General features: G+C 45.7%; 1 protein-coding gene across 3 annotated transcripts in view; it reads right to left on the bottom strand.

Moving 5' to 3' along the window:
• Positions 1-26,630, bottom strand: part of LOC147895776 (Protein kinase superfamily protein) — a 151,092-nt gene that overhangs the window by 88,097 nt on the left and 36,365 nt on the right. For all 3 annotated transcript variants that reach the window (XR_015541886.1, XM_087382522.1, XM_087382521.1), the window contains exons 3-5: positions 21,524-21,664; positions 21,337-21,407; positions 15,888-15,981 (exon numbers count right to left, since the gene is read on the bottom strand). Coding sequence is in view for 2 of the 3 variants with exons in the window: in XM_087382522.1 (XP_087238648.1) it covers positions 15,888-15,981; positions 21,337-21,407; positions 21,524-21,664 (306 nt within the window). In the remaining variant the exon portion in view is untranslated. The remainder of the gene's footprint in view (positions 1-15,887; positions 15,982-21,336; positions 21,408-21,523; positions 21,665-26,630) is intronic.

Here is a 26,630-nt window from a genome sequence, read left to right as displayed (position 1 = left end):
GTGCGGAAGGAACCCTGCGTGTTTGAGTCAGCCTCACCCACCTTGATTGGCAATGGCTCTGCCTTCAGCCAATCTCCGTCCACTCCCACCAGCCGCAAAAACAGTTCTTTTCTCAAAATACGAGTTGCAGCAGCTCAAAAAAGATACTAAGCAGGAGAGCTCGACATCGCTCTTTGCTCGCATCCATGGGTCCCACCCTTCCAGGTTAAAGGCCAGGGACTGGATGCTCGCCACTCTGCCTGGAGACCTCGTAGGGCACCTTACAGATGTTCGTCTCCTTGGGCAAGGTTTCTTCCAGATTGTTTTTGACTCCTCGGAGGTAGCTCGTACAGTGTTGCAGGCTAGCCCGTTAGCACTCAGCTCCAGGAGGATTTTTTTTACCCCTTTTTCTTTGGGGTTTGATCCTGTCGAGGAAGACAACCGGACGACGTCACTCTTCATCACATTTCCAGGCCTTCCTTAAGTGTACCATCGACTGCTACATTCCATTGGAGCCGCCTTTGGAGTGGTTACTGAGATCCCCCCTCTCCCTGAGATGCCTACTTCAACAACAGAGGTAGTCAGGTCCGATGGGGTACTGCGTGTTAGGATCATTGTCTCTGACCTTAACATCTCGGATGACCACATTATGCTTCAGCGTCCAGATGGCTCCTTCTTCAAACAGAGAGTCGAGATTGCAAGGAGACAGGATCAGTGTAGGATTTGCAGGACCCTTGGGCATTTTGCTAGAGATTGCCTAAGGAGAAAGAAAAGACCAAAAAGATCCACGGGTGCGCCTCATAGCTTTACCCGACCTGGACCTTCTTCACGATCAGTTCCTACCGCCTCACGCGCTACTAGACCTTCGACTTCACAACCAAGACCATCAGCCTCTCGTCCTGGTACTTCTACAACGTGTACAGGACAGTCAGCACATCCTGCTCCGATCGTCACCCGTTGGGTGCCTGTTAGAGTTGGTGAGCCAGTACCTCAGGCTACCACTGACGGGGCCGTGGACACGTCTCTTCAGGCAGCAGACATCCCTGTCCTGGTTCCATGTGCAACAAATGAGACTGCTCCTAACCCTGTCAGATGCAGGAGCGCTCATCTAGGGAGAACCTTCCTACAGAGGCCCGTGCTTTACTTGAGGAGGGTGACAGAATTGTGGCTGAGGTCAAGAAGATGTTGCCATGTCTGCCTACACCTGACAGAGGTAAGGGGGTTATTGGTTCCGCTCCTCCTTCCGCAGGGCTCCTTTGAACTCTAGCGCCAGAGGTACTTCGCACGAATTCATTTTCAGTTCTAGCAGACTTGGCTAAGTTTGAGGCAGAGGAGGAGTTTGTACCCTCCATGCTTGGGGAGCATATCTTCCAGGACAGAGTTTCCCCCTTAGCATTGGGGGGGGGGGGGAGTGTGCTTTCCCCAGTTGACTTCCCTCCTCTTGATAGGAGGAATTTTTCGCAGGAGAGGGCTTTCTCCGCTACCAGGTCGGGTAGGATCTTCCATCCGACCTCCTTCTCTCGAAGATAAGGATTGTCAGTTGGAACGTTCAGGGCCTCAGAGGTGTACACCTCACCGCCGCCGCAGGCAGCTGATTCATAACCAACTTCATCCAGGTGTTACTGGGGGTCCCATGGACATTCTGATGATTCAGGAACACAAATTGGATGCCAGGGATTGTTCCAAGTCGGGTTAGCTTCTTTCAGGCCACTCTTTTTGGTCACCCGCCTTGAGCACCAGGGGAGGTACTTGCATTTTTGTTGCTTCTTCTATACTCCCCTTGGTGATTGGACACAGGATCATAGTCCCTTCCAGAGCTCAGTGGATTATACTTTTGATTGATGGGCATAAGGTTGGTCTCTTAAACCTTTATGCACCCAATTCTAGAGGGGATCGTGTTCTTTTTTGGAAGAAACTGTTTTCTTGGTCACATACTGGAGAGGCTTGGATTATAGGAGGCGATTTCAACATGGTTGAAATGCCCTCAGACAAAAGGGGTGGTAGGGATGGTGGCCTTCACTCCCTAGAGAGAGCAGCGTGAGATGCCTTCCTTTTTCAGTACAGCAGCAGGGATGCTTGGCATGATGATGCTTTTCACACTCAACCACATTCTCTTCTGTTTTCTTGGTCGAACAAGAGATTGCAGATGCCTATACATGCACGGATTGACAGATTTTATGTGGATGATTGGGCTCTTGACAGAGGTGGTACTGTTTACATCGCAGCTAGGGTGTCCACTTCGGATCATTTTCCATTGGTGTTGATCCCCATGTGAGGAATCACTCTGCCAGTATCAGGATTCCAGATTCTTTCTATGCAGAGGAGGGCCTTACAGAGAGAGTGTTGAGGACCTGGGTATCTCATTTGCAGAATGGACAAGTTTCTCCTTCAGACTTAGCCGCAACCCTCTCTGATATCAATGACTTTTATCTTTCAGTTGCTCGTATTAGAAGGGGTGAGATCCTCAGGCGTGAGATAGGCCTACAGATGCTTGGATTCAGAAGCGCCTTGCTGTAGCAAGGGCTCAGCAGCAATCACTTTTAGATCAGAGAGTAGAGTATGCCTTTCACGCCAAAGAGTCATTTTGGACACAGAAGGGAGGTAGGGTCAACAAGCAGTTCTTCTCTACTCTTGGCCCCAGACATAGTAGGGAGAGCGTCTCACAGCTTGTTGACTCAGGCGGAGTTTTTCACACACATCCAGAGGCCGTCTTGCAGGTTGCCACCGATTTCTATGCCTCCCTTCTTACAGCAGATCCAAACACTCATGCCACAGATGATGCTAGAGTGGTTATTTGGCGACACTTACCTGGGTTGGTGACAGGGGATATAATTGTTTCACTTGATGCACCCTTCACCAATATAGAGTTCAGGACTGCTCTCTCTGCCCTGCACAAAGGCAAGTGTCCTGGTTCAGATGGACGTACCCTTATTTTTTATTACTTTTTGGGATCAGATTGGGGATTATCATCATTGGCTACAGCAACCCTGATTCCTTAGCATCCAGCCTCCGTCCTCTACTGTTTCCAGCACGCCATCGAAGCTTCTAACACAAGAGCACACGGCTGGGAGACAGTGCCATCTATTGTATCAGTTTTACAATAATCAAATTTTTTATTCTCCATACTATCTGCTTCTCTCTCTTGCATACGAGATCCTGTTATCTGTTGAGCACAGACGTTGTATTGTTTTCTTACATGGTATCAGAGCCTGGACTCTAGCAAGAAGATTTGGTAGTGTGTTTCTGTTTGCGAGCAGATTGTGAGAGATGGCCCGGCCCGCAAGACTGCGAATCCCACCGTTCGGCGAACTATCCACTAACTATCCACTCTGGAAGTTCAAGATGAAGACCCCATGGACTCGGGTGAGATGCCAGACTCACTTACAAAGCGCCTCATTCATTTGATTCCGAAAGGGGGTTGCAGGAATTTAGTGTCTCAGTGGAGACCGATTACCTTGATGGGTACCTTGTACAAAATCCTAGCTAAAGCTATCAGCCTTCGTCTGCAGCCCTTTCTACCAGATCTTACGCAGACGGGTTTTGTGCATGGCAGGAGCATCTTTGATAACATCTTCTCATTTTGGGAGGCTTCAGAGTGGGCCATGCATAATGGCCACAGGCTGGCCATTCTACTCTTGGACTTTGAGAAAGCTTATGATAGGGTAGACAGGGGCTTTTTGGAGGGCACACTTACTCGCTTTGGCTTCTCAAATGCATGGATCAAAGGGGTGTCAGCCCTCGACAGATCAGCCCACAGCCAGGTTCTTATTGGTGGAGTCAGGGGAGACAGGTTTAAGATTACCAGATCAGTCCGTCAGGGTTTCCCCCTAGCCCCCTTTTTATTCCTTTTTGTGGCTGAGGCTATGAGCTATTACATTAGAGCTCAAGCTGGAATCGTAGGGCTCACGCTTCCTCTGAGGCAGGAGGATGAGCTCTTAGACAGTGAGTTGGCAGATGACATGGCTGTATTTTTGGATGCCACTCCACAAACACTGAATTCATTCAAGACAGCATTGGATTTGTTTTGCATTGCAGCATGTGCACACATTAATTGGAACAAATCCAATGGCTTTTGGATCAGGACACACCACTCTGGGGGATTGACATAGGGTTCACTTGGATTCAGCGGGGAGTCTCCGTCAAATATCTGGGATGCCAGGTGGGGTTGGGCATCTCTCCGACAGCACAGTAGTTCGCTCCCGTGTTGGAGAGTATCAGGAGGAAACTCATCTTTTGGAGTTCGGCCAGACTTGACCTTGCATCCAGAGTTGTGGTTGTGAACCAGGTATTGTTGGCCACTGCTTGGTTTGTTTGCTCATGTTGGTGCAGATCTAGAGATTGTATCACTCAGCTCATGAGGCCTATCAGGAACTTCCTATGGAGCGGTTTAGATGGCACCTTAGATGTTGTATCCAGGGTGGCTTGGGAGACCCTCATTCTTCCCACAGGAGAAGGGGGTCTCAATATTATTGACCAGAGCTTGCAATGTATGGCCTTGCTCTGCAAGTTTGTAGTGCGTGGATTGATGCTTGGACAGGAGCCCTGGAAGGATTTTTTCACGTAGCATTTAGTCTTGCACCCCTTCTCATGGGGGAGATTGGTTGGACAGCAACAGATGGATCTTTACTTGAGCCCATCTCAAATCCCCACCTTCCCCTCTCATGGCTGTTATTCTGAAAGCTTGGGGTTGCTTCAGAAACACACTTCACACAGTTCCACCCACTTCTCATGAAGAGATTCAAAGGCAGCCAGTCATGTGGAATGACTCGATTTTGGATCATCATGGCAGGCCACTCGCAGTGTCACATTATATGCAGTGGTCTAGATGGGAGAGGGGACCTGCCTCTACTGTAGGTGCTTGGCAGGCCTTTATGAGACTTCCAGAGGATCAGAGATTTTTAGCAGTTGGCCACCTCAAAGGGAGCGCACTCAAGATACAGCAGATACAGGCAGCCATTCCGCCAAGTGGATTGACACAGATGACATGCCGCTTACAGAGTCCACTTGGTGGGGAGCATTCTCAGGTATGGGCATTCCGTTACAGGTCATTGCATTGCATGATGCACATGAGGATACCCTTGTCTTTGATGTTCAGTCGGGAGGCAAACTTATCAGATCTTCTAATGATATTCTTTTGGAGGTTGCATTTCAGCCTGTCAAGATTGCAAGATTCATGGAGTGGGGCAAGGATTCACAGTGGTATCTTGACCCTGATCCTATTCTCCTTGCGTTGGGGTCTTGGAGACTCTGGTTATATGGTGGTTCCCCTATTAGGTTCTTGCAATGGGACCCAGGGGAGTGGGAATGGATTGATGAGGGGCATCGAGAGAAGAGCTTTCCCTTCTTTCGCTATACAGTTAGAAATGCCTGCAGATTTCAGCTCCGCAGTAGAGGTTGGAGGCCCTCCAAAACACCACATTGGGATAGTTTTCAGATTTCCGCAGCTGTGCGGAAGAACTTTTGGCGTAGGCTTTGGAAATCCCTTAGGAACAGAAAGGTCACTCTTTTCTTTTGGCTTTCTATACATGGAGGGATTGCAGTGAACCTGTGGAGATCCAGGTTCGGGGCTGACCCTACTTGTCCTCATTGTCACATGGCAGTTGAGTCAATACAGCATTGCCTTTGGGAGTGCAGACAGGCGAAGATGATCTGGAAAGGTGTTGCTAAGATTTTCAGCATCGTTCATAAAGCACCTTTCTATATGACCTAGGGTTTAGTGGCTTGGTTATCTCTTACTCGCCCACAGGTGTTTTTCGAGGGACATGATCCAGATCCAGTTTTCATTGTACGGCAACATTCAGTGGAGTCTTGTTCCCTCCAGGATGTTCCCCACAATCCTTCCTTTCAGAGCTGCTCATGCCTAAGTAGACACGTCTTGGGAGATCTTGGCTAGCGTTGCAGCTTGGCATATTTGGAGAGCCAAGTGTACAGAGGCGATGGAGGGTATCCAGGTTCACCCCTCCCAGACTATGGTCAGTATTTGGACTAACACAGTACACACTCTGATGGTCATTTGGGCGAGCATGCAGGGATCCTCCAGAGCAGCCACTACCAGAAGAGTTACTTTTTTCAGAGTTTGGAGGGGATCTCCTTTCTTCTCTGAGTTTCCTTCAGGGTTGAGATGGCATTTTCAGCCTCCACCTTGGTTCTTTATTAGCTCACTTTGAGCTGTTTTTTCCTCATGCATTGCATGATGTACTCCCGCATTTGAGCTTGCTCTTGCGGTTTTCATTCATACTTAATGAAGTGATTTTCTTTTTGGGGGGGGGGGGGGGAAACCATCTATGGGATTGCTGCCACTGGCCTCCTATATGGGGGATGTTCTAGAGAATTCCTCTTAATTCAGGGCTTGGGGCCTGGGGTGAGCCATATACCAGGGAAACAATGTATTATGGCTCTACCTCTGTGCATTGCCCAATGACCCACATAAAACCTGTCAAGACGCTCTAACAACTGTCATGTCTCTACTGGCCAAAGGGGAGGCACGCTCCCAAGAAGTCTCGAAAACTCTGCCTCCTTCCAAGGGTCACCACCACTGATCACGAAGATGAACTACTCCCAAGTGCTCCTCTCCAACTGCGAGCATCCTTGAGAAGGAGGCTCCACCATGCTTGTCCTTCTCAAACTCTAGGTTGTTCCAACAACCCAAGTGTCAATATCTGAAAGGCTCTCAATAAGCCACCTCCAGAAAGCAAGCGTTGCTATCTGCAAGCAACAATGCACACGTTCAAGATCCCGATCCTGGAGTCACCCATCCGTAAGCCAATCCACACTACCCGTAATCCACCCTACCCGTCTTGTGATAGCTCTTGATCGAACACAACAAACTTGCAGACCCCTCCACTCCTGCCTACTACGAGGGGCCAAATCTCGAGGTTGCTTTCTGAAAGAAGGCAATGTCTGCGTTTGATAATTGTTGCTAAAAACATGTGCTCCTTAATCAAGAGAAAATCAATTGTCCATCCTACCATATCCCTTTACAACTCTGACGAAGTTTCATCTGTTGTGGTTGCTGTCCCACACAATTATGAAGCCCGTCATGTTCCAACTCACCATGGTCCAACTCATGGGAGGAGGGAGGATGGAGAACAAGGCCCTCTTCTAGATAGGATCCTGAACGACAATCGCAGATTTCCACGATGTCGATAGGGGTTTGGAGGGGGGATAGTCTCTGTCTGTGCAACGCCACACCAGAGTTAGTGTGAGAATGGGAGAGAGAGCAATTAGATGAGAGTAAGTTACAACTGAATGGAGTGATAGGTTTTGTCTAAGTGACAAAACCTTATCCTTCACTAACCATAGTTAGTGAACTAACTGTGGTTAGGGAAAAAAACCTCTAAGTGAGGGAAAAGTGCCCCTAACCTACTTATTACATTACATTGGTCGCTACTAAATTATAGCAATGATTCTAACACCCCCCTGCAGTGCCAATGTCATGTACAAGGAAAAGATCAATCACCAAAAGGAGATAAGTTCAGGGCACTGCCAAATGCCTCAAACTTTTCACGTGGAAGTGCTTTGGTGAAAATGTCTGCAACATTGTCATGTGTTGACACATAGATCATGCTGATCTCTCCTGCATGCAACTTCTCTCTAACGTAGTGATAATGAACCTCAATGTGCTTCGTGCGAGCATGAAACACAGGATTCTTTGCTACTGCAATAGCACTCTGACTATCAGTGAGAATTGGAGAAGGACCCTCCAATGAAAGATGAAGATCAGTAAATAAACGACGTAGCCAAACACATTCAACTGTCGCTGTGAAAGCTGCCCTATACTCAGCTTCACATGAAGAGGTAGCCACTGTAGATTGTTTCTTGCTCAACCAAGAAATACAAGCTTTGCCCAAAAAGAAACAATTGCCACTTGTGGACTGCCTAGTGTCATAATCTCCAGCCCAATCTGAGTCACTGTAGGCATGCATCTGCAAGTCACCCCCCCTGGGAAACATCAAGCCAAAAGACTTGGTACCTTGCAAATAACGGAAGATGTGTTTTACAGCCTGCCAATGCATAGTCTTTGGGCTGTGCATACTGAGAAACCACAAACTGAATATCAGGTCGTGTATTGCAGAGATAAATGAGGCATCCAATAGCCTAACTGTAGAGTGTGACATCAAATGATTCACCTACTTCATGCATTGTAAGCTTCAGCCCCGGCTCCATGGGAGTAGCTATGGGCTTACAATCCTGCATGTTGAATCTGTCCAACAGTTTTTGTACATACTTGGATTGAGACATACCGATGCCACTTTGCTCTTGAGTGAACTGGATCCCCAAATAAAAGTGTAGCAGCCCCAAATCTGACATGTCAAAAGTGGTCTGCGATTCAGCTTTAAAATCTGCAATATTATCTTCATTTGACCTTGTGAGCAGTAAGTCATCTACATAAAGAATGATGACTAAAATATCCCCCCCATCCTTCTTGATGTAGAGGGTGCTTTCAATTGGACTGTTGTGCAGCCCCTTGCTGGTCAGAAAGGCATGAATCTTTGCATACCATGCACGTGGGGCCTGTTTCAGCCCATACAAAGCTATTCAGCTTGCATACCTGAAGTGCATTTCCTGAAAGTTCAAAGCCTGGAGGTTGTTTGACATAAACCTCTTCCAACAAGTCTCCATTAAGGAAGGCTGTCTTTATGTCCAACTGATGAACATTCCACTGAAAATTTGCAGCCATTGCTATGACTGACCGAATGGTTGTCATTCTGGATGTAGGAGCAAAAGTCTCCTCATAGTCTATGCCCTTTTTCTGAGCATATCCTTTTGCGACCAGCCTTGCCTTGTACCTGTCAATGGTGCCATCTGGCTTTCTTTTAACTTTGAAAACCCACCGTGTACCTATGGCATGTTTACCTGGTGGCAAATCCACAACTTCCCATGTCTGATTTTTCTTAATGGACTGCAACTCATTATGCATGGCATTCATCCAATGCACATTATCCTGTGCCTCTTCAAATGTCTCAGGTTCCTCCTCATCAAGAAGACTACCTGCATAAGCTGATTCAACTGAAAAAGCACCTCCCCCATGCCTTACTGCACTCCGAGTTCTGCCAGGTAATGGAGCATCAAGTTTACTCTCCCTGAGAGTCTGTAACAGCCAATTTGGGACTGTTTTTGCTGCATGTATATCTGCAATTTCTTGCTGAATAACCTGTTACACGGCTTGTGGAGGTGGTATGACATCCTGTGGCTGAATCGGAGCATGTGGAGGTATCTGAAAATTCTGATTTTCATCAGATATATCAGCGGGGGAGCCCAAGCCAATGGGTAGTAACCCCTCAAAGACATCACCGGAAGAAGAAGGCATATCAAATTCAACTTGAGTGTGAGCTGAATTTTCTGAAAATATTACATCTCTACTGCCAATGATCTTGCGTGTGATAGGATTGTAGAGACGGTACCCCTTGCTTTCTGCACTGTACCAAACAAAAATGCATTTGATTGCCTTATTAGACAACTTATGCCAAAACTCAACAGGTACATGAGCATAAGCAAGGCATCCAAAGACACGGAAATGATCCACAGAAGGCTTTCTCCCTTGCCAAACTTCATAGGGAGTCTTGGTCTTCAAAGCTTTTGTGGGTGCCCGATTTAAAACATAATTGGCACACATGAGACCTTCAAGCCAAAATTTGTGAGGCAATTTTTTGCTTTTCAGCATACATCTATCCATCTCCATAAGAGTACGATTTTTTCTCTCAGCTTTCCCATTTTGCTGAGTTAGCCTCACTGTAAGCTGATGTACAATGCCCTTGTCTTTCAAAAAAGCATCAAAATCTACAGACAAGTACTCCCCTCCTTTATCTGTGCGTAATGTCTGTATCTTGAGTCCGGATTCATTCTCAACCATGGTTGCAAAGTGTTTGAAGACCATAAACACTTCTGATTTGCGTTTCAGCCCATAAACCCAAGTGTAGTTGGAGTAGTCAGCTATAAAACTGACAAAGTAAAGATGACCACCCAATGATGGAGTCCTCATGGGACCACAGACATCACTATGTATAAGCTGTAAGTTTCGAACAGCTTTAACTGATCCATCCTTCTTAAAAGGAGATCTGTGCATTTTACAAAGAATGCACCCTTCACAGGCATGTGGAGGAGGTGTTTCAAGAGGAGGCAATGCATCAACCATGGCATGTTTTTGAAGCGTCATCAAGCTGCCATAATGCATGTGTCCATATCTCGCGTGCCATAACTCCGCATTCTGCATAGCAACGGTAGTAGTGGAAACTGTAAGAGCCTGTGCTGGTCTTTTCTCATACATGTCAAGCTGAAAAAGACCACGCAACAGAGTGCCAGACAATCTCAAGGCATAGTCATGCTCTTTACCATGGACTGCACACTTGTCATCTTCAAAAATGACCTGAAATCTAGCTCTGTTAACAGTGGACACTGAAAGTAGATTTTTTGTGATACCAGGCACATACAAGACATCAGAAATTCTGAATGTTGAGCCATCAATGGCTGTAAGTTCAACTTCTCCTGTACCACGGACTGAATAGGAGGAGTTGTTGGCACATGTGACCTTTTTACCAACAGGTGGTGGATGTAGGGATGTGAAGAGATACTTCCTGGAAGTGATATGCATTGAGGCACCGCTGTCAAAATACCATGTATTATGTGTCTCATTGACACTGAAAGCTGACGCATCCTTGGAAGAATCATAACTGCATGTCAGAAAAGCATAATTGTCATCATTACAAGTGGCTGTACTATCCCGAGCAGCCAACTGAGAGTCTGAAATGCAAGACAAGAAGGCATAGTCGTGCTCCACAAAGTTGGCTGTAGCTTGCTCATTGTCAGATGCATGAGGAGCTGAATCTGAGACAGCCATACCGGAGCTGTTTTTCTTTTCTTTTGCAAGCCTTTTCTTGCATTCTCCAATGTAGTGACCTGGCTTTTTGCAGTAATGACATATTCCCTTCTTCTTTGGTTTACCTGCATCACCCTTAGCCTTTTGAGAAGGCTGTCCTGAACCACTGGAAGGCTGATTTGCTGAAGTCTTTGCCTGTCCCTTTACTTTAGGCTTGAATTTTGAGAGCATGGCATGTTCACCTGCTCGTGAAGCCATGTTTTTCCTAGCCTGCTCTTCCTGCAGCAGAAGTCCTATCAACTCGTGAAAAGTGAGAGGATTTGCACCCCCCCTCAACGACAAATTCAGCGAGGTATGAAAGCTAAGATAAGACTCAGGAAGAGAATTCAGAGTAGTGGTAATCATCTCTGAATCAGGAATGATCTCATCAATATTCAGCAACTGCTCTCGTAAATCATGTAGCTTTGTGAGGTGCACTGACATGGAGTCACCCTCTTCCATATGTGTATGAGACGATTCTCTTTTCAAAAAAGACACCCTGGCATCATTCCGAGCTGCATACATGCTCTCCAAAATATCCCATGCTGCCTTTGAGGTCTTACACAACCGGATATGTGGAATGATGAATCTTTTCACTGAAAGAGAAATACACGACAAAGCTAAAGCATCACGTGAATCCCATCTCTTCTGCTCTGGAGTGGTAGGTATAACTGCACCAATAACTTCTGCTGCAGTTGTACCCTGTGCACAACCTCTGCCTCCTCCTTGTTGGGGAGGGGTATTAGGTGCCACATTTGCTGGCCGGAACTCATCCCCACTTACATATCTCACAAATTACGAGAAATCAGAATATTGCGTACCATAAAACTCCAGAGGGAGTAGTTGGTACCATCCAGCTTGTCCTCTTGTGAGAGACCACTGAAACCGAAATCATTCTGATTTTGCTGGGCCATGTCTGAGAAAGAAAATACAGCAAATGCAAATCTGAATTCCCTTGCTGGGAATGGAGTGCACAAATCCCAAAAAAACACAGCCAAACACTGGCTAAACATGCAACTCAAATCTCTGTAATGTCTCTGTCAGAAATCTGCCAAAGCATGCAATCTCTCCCAAAACCTGCCAAAAGCGCTTCAAAGCACTCACAGAAAGGCAGTGTGAACGGAAACCTGTCAAATTGCTCTCCCAACACAAAAGCCCCAATTTGTGGCTTGAAATTGCAACCAAAAAGGGGCAAATTTACTAAAAGCCCCAAATCCGCAATTTTTGAACAAAAGCCCCAAATTTCAGATTAGATCTGTAAAAGCCCCAAATTTCGAGTTAAAATTGAGCCAAATTTCACCCAAATAGCTAATCTCCTGGAAAAGCCCCAATTTCTTGGCCAATCTTTGCAATTTGCTTGCAATGTGTGCCAAAATTTTTACAAAAGCCCCAAGCTTCAAATTGAATTTGAGCACAACTCGGGGCAGTTTGACAAAAGCCCCAAATTTAACAAAATGCCCAATTCACAGAATGTGCTCAAATCTGTACAAAAATCTGCCTAGCCAAACAATGGCTCCTTGCAACGAAAAGTCTGCCAGACGACCAACTTCAAAAGTGCCTGTAGGAATGAAACCTGCTCAGAAGGCCAAATGCAACTGTACGGCTTGTACCGTGACTGCACGACAGAAGTACGGATGATCGTATTGTGCGGACGAGATGTCTGCTGCAGGTTGTACGGTATGTACGGCGCCACACGTGTGGTACGGACGATGTACGGCTGGCAACGATGTACGGTGCAGAAGAGGCTGCAGGTTGTACGGCGCTGTAGTTGTACATGCGACGATGGCGATGGAGCTATACAGAACTGTACGGCGAACCGTACAGTCTGGCGACGATCTGTACGACTGAAGACTATTGTACGATGACGATGACGAATGGCAGCGCAGGTACTGTTCGGGACTGTATGGAATCAGTCCGTACGATCTGTACGGACGGTGAACAGATGGAGCTTGCGAGCTAGAGCTGGAGGCAGGAAGCAGAGAGCAGGGTCAACCTGCTCTGATACCAAATGTGAGAATGGGAGAGAGAGCAAAGGTGAGAACAAGAAGCAGGAGAGCGAGAGAGCTGAAAACGTAGTTGCAATTAGATGAGAGTAAGTTACAACTGAATGGAGTGATAGGTTTTGTCTAAGTGACAAAACCTTATCCTTCACTAACCATAGTTAGTGAACTACCTGTGGTTAGGGGGAAAAACCTCTAAGTGAGGAAAAAGTGCCCCTAACCTACTTATTACATTACATTGGTCTCTGCTAAATTATAGCAATAATTCTAACAGTTAGGATAGGCTCAATGGCTACCTTCAGGAGCCAATACAACATGAAGGAGACCTCTACTCCAAGCCAACTAGCACACTACTGAAACATCTAGTGTGTAACCAACCTGAGCTTAACCTTGGGCCTCAAATGGAGCACAACTACTGCAAGGCCCAGTCCTCATCTCTCTGTCGAGAAACCCAACTAACAGATAGCCATATCCCTATGAGAAATCCACAACCCCTCTCCCAAGATCCCATCCACTCCTGCATCATGTGAAACATCTAGTCCCTCATTCAAAAAGCACAAGTTCCACTTCTCTCTCGTGTAGGTGAAGTTGAAACCCCAAAAAGGGACGGAAGGGAGAACAAGCTGCTCCAACGGACCCCCCTTTTGGGGCCACAGAATCAAACCATCATATCCAAGGGAAGAGGTTAATCATCCAGGACGTGGAGGTAATTCCACAATCTAAGCCTCTAGAACTCGCACGGAAGGGGCCGTCCTAGACAAGGCCTCAGACCTAGAATCTAAGGAGGTGCCATCTACCTCAATCTCCTCCGAGAAGGAGTTACATCCTATGTACCTCAGTCTGCTCCGTAGGAGTTACATCCTATGGCACAAGAGGGCCAAGTTGGGACTGAGAGGAAGAAGTTGTAGATGGAGAGGAAAAAGTCACAACCTTGCCCTTATCAGCTAGCTTAGGCACAACAGGAGGCTAGGACTTCAAGGGGGGGGAAGGCAGGGGAAGGAAATGTGACGGACCATTGCAATGGAGGGGAGGACAGAGAAGAGGTGAAGGTAGAGCAGATGGTGAGGGTGACTGCGACTGAATCCCTTTTTCCCCCGGGTTCACTACCTGCAGCATGGCCACTAGCAGATGGAAGAAGATCTCGCCCTCTGGAGTCTACCGGCATCCAGAGGAGTATCCATTTGTCTCCTCCACTTGAGGCAAGGAAGGTGCTGCTCGATCTGCCATCGCCTGATGTCTGAGTCTACCAAGGCGCTTACGGTTCTTTGTGGCTCTCTTGCTAGGCTTCTTTCTCTCCACCCTTGTCCAAGCTCCCTCGGAAGGCTCCACATAAGGGTCTAAGACTCCTACTGCTATCTAGCCGAGCACTGGGCTCTGTCTGCGCAAAACTCCCTTTGCTGCCCTTGGTGAGAATATCAGGGAGGGGGTGCCTTGCTTGCCCTCTAGGGCAACCGTGCATCAAGTGGCCTGTCTACCTGTACCGAAGATACTGACCAAAAACCTCCACCCTCTACCAGAGCTCTACCTCGTCCAGTGTATCAAGGAAGATATCCTCCGGCGATGACTCAAGGACCTCAACAATCACCCTAAGGTGAGCAACCCCATCGTCTGTCAAAACTGATGCAACTGTGGCCGGAGGAGACTCGAAAACTGTGCCACAACATCCTCCGATGGATATCGCTACTCCTTCGAGAGCACAGAGAAGTGGAACATCAAAGCACGTAATCCGTCATATTCATGCTGTCAACCGTGAAACCATGATACCAAGGGATGAAGTACACCAAATGTGAGCAAAGGATGATCTGACTCTACTCCACCAAAGCCTGTGTGACATCAAGGGAGCTCACCTGGAGAAGAAAGACTCCTATCCCATAGATAGTGACCTTGCAAATATGGTCACCCTCTAGGGCTCAACTCGCCTAGACCCAATAACGAACTTGGCTTCTCATGGGCGTGAGGTCAACAATAGGACCACCAGTGCTCTATCCTAGAGGGACTCAACAGTTCCTTGTCTTAATGGGAAAAGAGGATCCGAGCAGCCATGGGATTCGAGGGAGCTGCCATGAGAGCCCCTCTGGCTAGACCAAAGGAGGTCACCGCAAGGAAATCTTAAACTAGAAGAACAAATTAAAGGAACAGTTGCTAGCAAGGGGGTAGAGGTGGCAAGGGGTCGAAAAAGAAAGGAAAAGGAGCTTCAAAAAGCAGCCAAGAAAAATGGGGAACGAAAGAATCTGTAAAATGGCTGCAGCTTCAAAAGACAGGCCCAAAGGAGGGCTGCTCCCAACCTCCAAAAGGCCCCCAGCCCAGAGGCGACCACCCAAAGAGCTCTAATGGGCAGCCCAATGACTAGAAAAAGCAGACCCACGACCAAGAACGGAGCCATGGGGGGGCTGCGGCCTGTGTGCAACCTCCATTGGCACAAATGGAACACAAAACCCAGGCAGAAAAGCAGGGCGCTCAAGCATGAACCTCCAGAGAATGGTGGTCAGAAAATGTGAGCCAAGTGGCTAGGGGGCAGGAGAGCTGCAGAGGCAGGGCAGCGAGAAGCAGATAAGAGGTGGAATGCCAGGGAGAGGAGGTGCAGCTGGTGGTGGAAGAGAAGCGAGGCGGGAGGAGCAATTGCAGAAGGTGGGAGCTCGAGCAGCTGAGACACAGTCGTGACGCTTGAATCACTTTCATACTACTAGTTGATTCCTGTACTCAGCTGCTAGTATTTGATATCCTTGCTATACATCCTACTAGTTTTTTCCTGTACTCTCCTCCTCAAAACTGCTAGAATTTGTCATCTTTGTTATTACTATTTCAGACCATATCACCAAGCTGTCACAGAACTTCAGTCCAGGAAGAAAAAGCTTTAATAAGGGAAATTCTAAAAGGTATGTATTTTCACATCCTGCAGATTAAATTCCTTTTGTTAACCTGTATAAGCATAAAAATTATAAAGCAAGGTTCACCACCAAGGGCATATGCAAAAGGAAAAGGAGACTGCCCAAACATACAAGAATCCTTCATACAAAGAGAATCCATGTCCTTGTGGTACAAGGGTGGCATACCTTGACAGCCACCTCTTGCCCATCTTTCAAAGTGGCATGATGGACCTGTGCAAGTGAGGCTGCAGCAACTGGATGCTTGTCGAATTCTTTGTACCTGCCATATAAGAACACCACACCTTTGAAAAAATAAACCAAACCTCCTCATTCTCATGACAGTAACATGAATTCTTGGATAGACAAGACTAAGCACGCTTCCAAAATATATTTTAAGATGCCAACATTCAACATAACTCGTATACTCACCAAAACAATAACTGACATTTAATAAAAAGATACTTCTTTGCAGGTATACTTATGCTTTAATAACCAGCTATAGAGAAGTGCAAGTCTAATCCAGATCGAGGAAAGAAGGAAAGTAATTACGTTACACTTATTTTCAGACAACTGCTTGGCTTCTGAGTCGCTCTCTAAAATGGATAATCCTGCTCAGCACATGCTTCTGCAGCCACTGTCTCTAGCAGGTGCCTTGTCATTTGCTCATGAGTTTTATGGGTCTTGGTCACCGCATATGGATAAAGCTTTGCTTTTTTGTCACCAAGTGACATGTGGCAATATGGGATTTATCCCACACAATACAATTTTTTATCCTCAGTCGATAACAGGTTCTAGTCCCTCCCTTGCATAGGTATTGCAGCCCTACTCCCTCCCTCACCATGGTACCAAATTCTTTCCACCCTCTCTCTCAACCTCTCCTGGTTGGGCCCACCCAGCCCTCGCTACTGTAGTGGCTAGGGCAGGCATAGAGGCCCCTCTTAATTTTGGGATGAAGGACTGTGAGGGCGGGTAGGTTGGATTTGATGACAAGGGATGCAAGAGCAGGATTTCCCCTCTTTGTCTTTGTACGAGGGCAGGCCCAGCCCACCCCTTTGGCTCTAGAGCCACAGGGCAGGTGTAGTCCCCCTTGCGTTTGTTGATGCACTAGAGCTGAGCACCCCCCATTTCTTTGGTGGTCTTAGAGAAGTAGGCTGACCAGAGCAAGAGTGGCCCTCTCGTCCTTGTTGTCAACGGTGCTGGAGTAGGGAAGGGCTGAAGCAATCCCATGCCTTGATTGAATATGAACAAGGAGGGGCTGTGGGTAGGAGTCTGCCCCCTTTCAGGTTCATTGTGCAGCAAGGGAAAGCATTGGCACCTCTCCCCCCTTCATTGGTGCTAAGGTTATTGGAACGCAAATAGATGCATACAAAACATTAATATGTGCTATTAGATGATTTATGGAGTAGATATAGAGGTGGCTCCACTACTGAGAGAGCACCAATTTGCTTTAAAGACGATGACAACATTCACCAAGGTGCCCGAGTATGCTACTCACAAAGTTGAGCTCATAGCTCTAGCTCTAGTGTCTTTTCCTCTCACACTAGTCATTCCTTGTTTCCCTACGCTCACGGAATAGGCTCATGGGTACCATAGTTTTCGATTTGCCAGTACAACATCACTCACTTGTACCATAGTACCTTTTGCTGTCTGTATCACTTTGCTCACTCGTACCATCATAGCTTTGCTTGCTGACACCACAACAGTTTGGCAGGCAGACGTAGTAAGACTGACCCCTCACCTCATCCTCAACCTCGACAAGCTGTTGATACAGTTCCAGCACCTCCTACATGACCTCGGCAGGGTGTTGGTACAGCTCCTCCACTTCAAAGCGCTCTTCCTCGACAAAGTGCTCCCTCGGTACCGCCTCCACCCGCTTTCGTGGCACCTGCTGCCCCCTGGTTCATGTGCAGCCTATACCCCCTCCAGATCAAGAAGCCGCTATCCAGGACACCGTCCCCTCATGAGCTTTGGATATTCCCGTTCTAGTTGCTCCCACCGATGTTGCACCTCACGGCAGATCTCACAGACTTCCCAAAAGAGGACTTTATGCCTTCTACTTTTGGTGAGACAGTGGTTGGGGTTCCTGTTAACAGGGTGTCTTCCTCCTCAGGTGGACGAGTACTTTCCCCAGTGGATTTTCCGCCACTTCGCTCCCTCCCTCGCTCATTGAGCAAAAGGTCTTCCCTCATTGAGGGGTTTGTTTCTGCCACTAGGTCAAGTAAGATGTTCCATGCTACATCCTCCCATGGACGAGGATTGTTAGTTGGAACATACAAGGCCTTGGTGGCGTCCCTCATCACCGCTACAGACAACTGATTCGGAATCAGCTTCATCCAAGTGTTACTCGTGGCTCCATTGATGTCTTATGCATTCAGGAGCACAAACTGGATGCCCAAGAATGCGCAAAGTCAGGTAAATTAGAGGCCCAGATTGCCGCAGCAACAGAGAGCCACTAAGTCTCTCAACATTCACTTTCAGATCACACATTTTGGTCACCTGCTTTGGGCACTAGGGGAGGTACATGCATCTGAATTTCAGACTCTTTTTTCCCCTTGGTGGTTGGACACGGAGTTATCCTTCCCTCTAGAGCTCCGTGGATTCTTCTTTTAATTGGGAGGCATAAGGTTGGATTCCTCAATCTCTACACCCCCAATAATAGAGGGGATCGTGTCTTGTTCTGAAAGGACTTGCTCTCATGGGACCCTTAAGCAAATTCTTGGGTCATTGTTTAGAGGGGACTTCAACATGGTGGAGTTACCCTCAAATAAAAAAGGGAGGCAAAGAGGGAGGCATCCACTCCCTAGATAGGGCAGCTTGGGATGCCTTTCTTAAAAATTTCAGTGGTAGAGATGTTTGGTTTAATGATGCCTTTCACACTCGATCACAATCATTCATGTTTTCTTGGTCAAACAGGAGGCCGCAAATCCAAATTGATCGTTTTTATGTTGGATCATGATACTGAGGCCACAGATGATGCTAGACAGGTCATATGGCAGTGTAATCCTATGTTGGTAAAGCGAAATATGAGAGTCTCTCTTGATGCACCTTTCACCAATATAGAGTTCAAGTCTGTGCTTCTTACCCTCCATAAGGGGAAGTGCCCAAGTTCAAATGGGCTTACACCCTCTTTTACCCTGACCTTTTGGGATATGATTGGGGATCACATCACCTTAGCTTTGTAGGGTGTTTGGGACTCCGGTGAGATGTCTGACTCACTTACAAAGGGTCTCATACATCTAACCCCAAAAGGGGGTGCAAAAATTTAGTGTCACAGTGGAGACCTAAAACATTATTGGGCAAATTCTATAAAATCCTGGCGAAAGCAATCAGCTTGTGTTTGCATCCCATACTTCCAGATCTTATACATGATACACAGACAGGATGTATTCATGGCCGAAGCATTTTTTATGATATATTCTCTTTTTGGAAAGCTTTTGAGTGGGCCATGTAGAGCAGACAAAAACTAGTCATTCTTCTCTTGGACTTTGAAAAAGACTATGACAGGGTAGATTGGGATTTGTTGGAGTGCACCGGAGGGGTCAAGGGAGACAGATTTCAGATTTCCAGATCAGTCCGTCACGAATGCCCTCTTGCCCCTTCTCTTTTTCTTTTTATGGTTGGGGCTATGAGCATTTTTCTTTGATCTCGATCTGTGACATTCTTGGGCTCAGACTACCGTGAGACAAGAGGAGGACCTCGTTGATTGTGAGCTAGCAGATGACACTGCTACTTTATTGGAGGCCTCCTCTCAGACTCTCACTTCCTTTAGGACAGCTTGGACTTGTTTTGTATTGCAACAGGTGCTCACATTAATTGGCACAAGTCCAATGGCTTTTGGATCAGTGACGATGACACTCTGGACCGGAAGGCTGATTTGGGCTTTCATTTGGACTCAGAATTGTGTGTCAGTCACCTAGGATGCCAGGTCGGTATGGGTATCTCCTTTTCACAGTAGTTGGCTCCAGTGTTGGAGAGCATTAGGAGGAAACTTCTTTTTAGGAGTTCTGCTAGGTTGGACCTTGCATCCAGGGTGGTGGTTGTTAACCAGGTTTTGATTGCCACGGCTTGGTATGTTTGCTCTTGTTGGTGCAGCTCTAGGGATTTCCTCACTTGGGTCATAAGGCCTATAAGGAATTTTTTATGGAGTGGGCTAGATGGCACAGCAAACACTATTGCCAGGGTGGCGTGGGAAACCTTGATCCTTCTCACGCAGGACGGGGGTCTCAACATCATAGACCCAGATTTGCAGTGTAAGGCCTTGCTTTGCAAGTTTTTGGTTAGAGGTCTTATGCCTAAGGATGAGCCATGGAAAAAAAATTATTCATTGCATCCACAAACCCACAGCCCCTCCTTAGGTGGAGACTGGATGGACAACACTAGATGGATTTTCACTTCCGCGCACCTCAGATCTCCTTCCTCCCCACTTATGGTCACTATTTTGAAAGCTTGGGCCAGCTTCAGAAGTAACCTTCAGAGAGTTCCTCCCTCCTCTCTTGAAGAGATTGACCGGAGTTGAGGAAGCTTTAGCTATAGCTTCCCATCAAAGAACCCCTCATGGCCGTTGTCCAAAGAGCAACATCGATCCTCATTGTGCTAGCATCCTTACCCCTTGCATTTGCTTCTCTACAACTCATTGTCCCCCCCCGCACCTTACCAACCACAAGTATGAGACAAGGTGGAGCAGCTAATTGAGAATGAAAAAGTGCATTGTTTATATAAGATGATGGAGCTTACAAGCCCCAATACCGACTAATTGTGTGAAAATTGTACTACATAGCAAGGGTCGAAATAATCTTCATAATTGAGCTCATCTTGATGTTCCTGAGTCGAGTCTGAGTCATCGCATATGAGCTACAACCTTTGATGGAGACTTGTCCTAATCAATAGCACCAAAAATGCATACAAGTACTGAGGAGGATAGGGAACAAGAAAAATTCGCTGATTAGCAATGTACTTGGATATATTCTTTACCGAGACGGTATGTATCCAATCCACTTGCAAGGCCATCCTATACTTGGTGCAACACTAATGGCCATTATAGTATGGATTGCCCCAATGAAGTAGAGGAACCAACACCTTGAGCCAATATGGCTGAAGTAGTGACAGCAGGGGAAAATGATGGACAACATATTGCAATGTCGGGTGTAATAACAAGGTCACAATCGAAAGAAGGTCCCTCCAATGACAATTTTCCCCCAAATCTAAAAAGGGTGCAGCTATCTCGAGGGACAACACCACATCATCTACTTTGAGGGCTAGTATGACTTCTATGGCAAGAAAGCACGAAGCTACATGGACTTTCAATACAGAGGGGACGTTTAAAGAAGTAAAAACATCCAAGACCCACTAGAACTTCCCAAGGCACGGGACCAAAGCATGCAGGTCAAGAGTGTCGCACACGACATTGAAACCAATTTCAAGCAAGATATGAGAGCCTCTGCAGTTCCCTTCTAGAGAATTCAAGATGATGAGTTCTCCACTCAGTCCATGTTCTGAGTGAAAATTCAAGTCATGGGCACAATGGTAGAGCTGTAAAGAAAAAATCTTGCCAACTTGCATACAAGAAAAGTAAGGAGAAGCTAACACTTTAAAATAGCCATACGGAACACTTATGAGCAAAAATGAAAAGCCTTACATATCCATGGCATCATGTCCGAACTCTTCTTGCAACACTCTCTCGACTATTTTGAAAGGGCAGGAAATTGCCTGAAGAAACAGAAAAACGGATCAGACAAACCATTATAATTCAAGTGACTGCTATTGTTGCAGATTGAAAAATACGGGAAGGGCAATTAGAAGCTTATAGAACCAAAACAGCATACCTGATCTTGCAGCACCGACAAAATAGAGACATATTCCTTTGGCATATGCTGTAATGATGCCACAAATTGCCCTGCTTTTATATAAAAGCCTCTGTTTGCCTCACAAAGAGTTAAAATACGATTTGCAGATCGAATGTGTACCTGGCATCAAGACCGACCAGATTGGAAATGTGCACCCTCCCAGCCTCTACAAGCATTCTGATTACAAATAAAAGGAAAGTACAATCACTCGATCTTTGAGCTATGGCTAATTAAGACAGTTACGCAGTTAGTGATAGACTAAAGGTCCTATGCCCACCTTATGTCCTAACTGGACTAAGGACCTTAGTTAAGACTGGGCTTGGGGATGGCAGCATGGTGGTTCAAGATATAGTACATTGAAAAAACTATAAGTATCCCCTACTACAAATTATTTCATTGGGTGAGAGGTGTTTTAAGAAGCTCTGATGTAGGCTGTATCACATTGTGATGAAGATTATATCACTATAAACATCTCCTACTGCATGTTGTTTCATAGGAAGAGGACTTACTTTATATTTTCTAATGTGGACTGCATCACATTTGTGAAAATTATATGTCCTTTTTTATTTAAGTACATTTCTTGTGTTCTAAAATGTAAATTCTGAATGGACAGCATGAGAAACTGTGATCTTTGATGATGGACGTGGCATCTTTGTTAACTTGCTCTCTGCAGGATCTTCACACATCGATGCCCCCCTCCTAGGGTTGCCACTCTCGCCAGCTTCCACTCCAAGAGTCTTTTCCTTTTATGTACTAATGCCGTTATGGGCAGGATTATGGATTTTTTTATGTTTGTATGCATCCTGGGTGTTGATGCCTGTTTAGTGGCTCCACCCATCACCGTATCAGCTGCTTTTAGTCTCATATACCTTTTTTGGTCTTCCAAAGACTTTAATAGACTTTCTTTCTTTCTTCTCCCCCAACAATTGAAACATATTCTCCAACAACTAGGACACAAGCGAAAAGAAGTCTACATGATAGTCATCTCATTGAAAAAAAACCAAAAGTCCTATTTTCAAAAGAAGAACAATCCGAATCCTATAGTCCATTGCCACCTGAACTGCCACTTCAAAATATAGAAAATGAAGATGAAGCCAATAGTCCTCTATGAAGCCTCTACTGATCAAAGAGATTGACCTTTCGTTGAAAAATGTGGTTTTTGAGAGGAAGATTTTAAGCAAGCACGGATTGTACATGATTCAAAACATCTCCTACCCTAGGTCTTTGAAAGTCGACCTATTTGATAGAGAAGGCATTGCTTCTATAACTTTACACAGATTATCCTATGTGAATTATCTTGAAGCTCTAAATGTTGGAGAGTATATCAAAATCTCAAATTTCTCTGTTTGTAATAGAAATCTACATAATGATGGAAGGACTTCACATTTCAGTATCGCCTTTGACCCTTCACCTAGAATCGAGTGAGTTGAGCCATTTTGTGTTGAGCCATTATTCTTTTCAAAAACTACTATCCCTGAGTACAAAGAGCTCTGCAAAAACCTTATAAACGAAGGAGAAGGTGGTATTGCTTGGTGACTTTCGCCGTCACAATCATTAAGTTGGAAACTTCCTCTTGAGGGACCAGCTCATTGTTGCAGATGGGGAATCGACTGATGACTTAATAACAGTAAATTGGCAGGTTTAACTGCACTGCCTTACAATGAATTTCAAAAGAAGCTTTTAAGGTTTTAAAGTATTTCTGCAGCTCACTTTCTGGAGCAATAGATAATCAGATTCTCTGAGAGCTTTATAGTAGTTGGCTTCTCTCACTTCATATTAACTAATGTCGGTTGTAAGAAAAATACACAGCCGATAGTTCTTTCAATATGCTTGATGTGACTATTATCACACCTGTCAAAGTCAAATCAATATCAGATCATTTTGAGTCACTTTTCAGTACACACATCCAGCAAACTGGGTATGCCAATAAGGTACAAGTAGTTCTTATCCATACCTTGAAGCTCATTTTTTCTCTTCAAGGTTCTACATATTGATGTGACACTCTTGCAGATTTTTGATACTCTATCAATCATCGGTATCACAGCTCAGTTTCTCTTCAAGATTCTACATATTGATGTGACACTAATCCATGCGATGTCTTGCAGATTTTTGGTTCTCTATCAATTGTGGGTATCACCTCCACATTGAATGAATCCCTTGATGCAGCGTGCAAAGAAATAAAAATTTTGCGGCAAGGAGAAAGGGTATTTTGCTTACTTTGTGCCAAAAGATGTGCTCTTGTTAAAATTTCCAAATTAAAAGCACTCATCAGCACAATTGATGGAGCTTTCAATTAAAGCTACTCTAAAAGATACATGGGTAGACGAAGTTTTGCAATTGTCAAAACCATTTGTTGATCTCCTCAAAACTAAAGCCCATTTGCTGAAGTCTAAGCTCTTTAGCCAAAGAGAAAAAGGCAGATTTCTCACACACATGTTTCGCGTTGTGCCAAGATACTGTCATGGACATCCACCAGACCGTGGCCATGCTAGCTAGTGCCAACGCAGGCAGCCAGGTCAACGGCCATGCAGGCATCCGTACAGCCATGCAGGCAGCCTTGCGCAATCAGCAATCAGCACACAGTCAACAGACAGTCAACGCTGAAGGATATGAGCAGACGACTGAATCGGAGCAAGACAATGAGAGCTGAACGTAAGTATGCAATAGAAGAAGTGAACTAAGTACTAGAGTGTGAAGGTTTTGTCTAAGTGACAAAACGTTATGCTATTCACTAACCATAGTTAGTGAACTAACTGTGGTTAGGGGGAAAAACCTCTAAAAGAGGGAAAAGTGCCCCTAACCCACTTATTGACATTACATTGGTCAGTGCCTAGAATATATCAACAATTCTAACACCCCCTTGCAGTGTCAATGTCATGTACAAGGAAAAGATCAATCACCAAAACGAGATAAGTTCAGGGCACTGCGAAATGCCTCAAACTTCTCACGTGGAAGTGCTTTGGTGAAGATGTCTGCAACATTGTCATGTGTTGACACATAGATCATACTGATCTCCCCTGCATGTAGCTTCTCTCTGACATAGTGATAGTGAACCTCAATTATCCAAGAGCTTCTCCACATACTTGGATTGAGACATAACGATGCCATGCTTGTCTTGTATAAACTAGATCCCCAAATAAAAATTTAACATGCCCAAATCTGTCATGTCGAATTCAGCTTTCAACTCAGCTTTAAAATCTGCAATTATTTCCTCATTTGACCCTGTGAGCAGCATGTCATCTACATAAAGAATGATGACTAAAATATCCCCCCCATCCTTCTTGATGTAGAGGGTGCTTTCCGTGGAACTATTATGTAATCCCTTACTTGCCAGGAATACATCGATCTTGACATACCATGCACGTGGGACTTGTTTCAGCCCATATAAAGCTTTGTTAAGCTTGCAAACCTGAAGTGCATTGCCAGAAAGTTCAAATCCAGGAGGTTGTTTGACATAAACCTTTTCCTACAAGTCCCCATCAAGGAAAGCTGTTTTTATGTCCAACTCATGGACATTCCAAACAAGATTTGCAGCCCTAGTAATAATCGATCTGATGGTGGTCATCCGAGATGAAGGAGCAAAAGTCTCCTCATAATCTATGCCCTTCTTTTGTGCATAGCCTTTGGCAACCAACCTTGCCTTGTACCTGTCAATGGACCCATCTGGCTTCCTTTTCACCTTGAAAACCCACTTGGTACCAATGGCATGCTTACCTGGTGGCAAATCCACAACATCCCAAGTCTGATTTTTCTCAATGGACTTCAATTCATTGTGCATGGCATGCATCCAATGCACATTATCCTTTGCTTCCTCAAAAGAGTCAGGTTCTTCTTCATCAAGAAGAGTACCTGCATAAGCTGTCTCAACTGAAAGAGCCCCCCTGCGTGCCTTACTGCACTACGAGTTCTGCCAGGCAATGGAGCCTCAAGCCTACTCTCGCTGAGAGTCTGTAGCACCCAATTCGGGACTGTTTTGGCTGTGTGTATCTCTTGAATCTCTTGCCTAACAACTTCATCCACACCCTGTGGAGGTACAAAATCAACCTGCGGCTGAATCGGGGCATGTGGATCAGGAGGTTGCTGCTGTAAATTCTGATTTTCAGCATGAACCTCAGCTGGGGAACCAAATGCTATAGGCAGCGTCCCCTCAAAAACATCGTCTGAAGAAGTTGGAATATTAAATTCAGCATGTGTATGTGCTGAATTCTCTGAAAATATAACATCTCTACTAACAAAAATATTGCGAGAAGCAGGATTGTAGAGACGATAGCCTTTGCTATGTGCACTATACCCAACAAAAATGCATTTAAGTGCCTTATCTGACAACTTATGTCGAAACTCCACAGGCACGTGGGCATATGCAACACGACCAAAAACTCTGAAGTGATCCACTGAAGGCTTCCTCCCATGCCATGCCTGATAGGGAGTGATTGTCTTCAAAGCCTTTATGGGAGCCCGATTCAAAACATAGTTTGCACACATGAGGTCTTCGAGCCAAAGACCATAGACCCAACTGTAGTTGGTGAAGTCATCTATGAATGTAAAATAATAGAGATAACCCCCAAAAGCAGGTGTCCTCATGAGACCACACACATCACTGTCAATGAGCTGTAATTTGCGTGTAGCTCTCACTACACCATCCTTTTTTGAAAGGAAATCTATCCATCTTGCCAAGGATGCAACCCTCACATGCATGAGGAGCAGGTGACTCCAAAGGAGGCAATGCATCAATCATAGCATGCTTCTAAAGTGTCATTAAACTGCCATAGCTCATGTGCCCATACCTGGCATGCCATAACTCCGCATTCTGCATCGCAGCAGTGGGAGTACTCACTAAAAATGCAAAATCGGATCTTCTCTCATATATTTTGCTTGGCAGCGGGGCCGCAGATAAATTGGCATAAATCCAATGGCTTTTAGATCAGTGGTGAGGACACTCCAGTTTGGGGGCTTAACATAGGATTCACTTGGGTTCAGAGGGGTGTGCCAGTTAGGTATTTCGGCTGCTAGATCGGCTTGGATATTTCGTCCACGCAGCAGTTTGCTCCCGTGTTAAAGAGCATCAGGAGAAAGCTCCTTTTTTGGA

The sequence above is a fragment of the Dipteris shenzhenensis genome, chromosome 12 (assembly GCF_047967505.1).
Source record: "Dipteris shenzhenensis isolate YYH24624 ecotype China chromosome 12, Dip_SZ_1.0, whole genome shotgun sequence".
In the NCBI taxonomy this organism is placed as follows: Eukaryota; Viridiplantae; Streptophyta; class Polypodiopsida; order Gleicheniales; family Dipteridaceae; genus Dipteris; species Dipteris shenzhenensis.
This window is presented reverse-complemented; position numbering and strand designations above follow the sequence as displayed.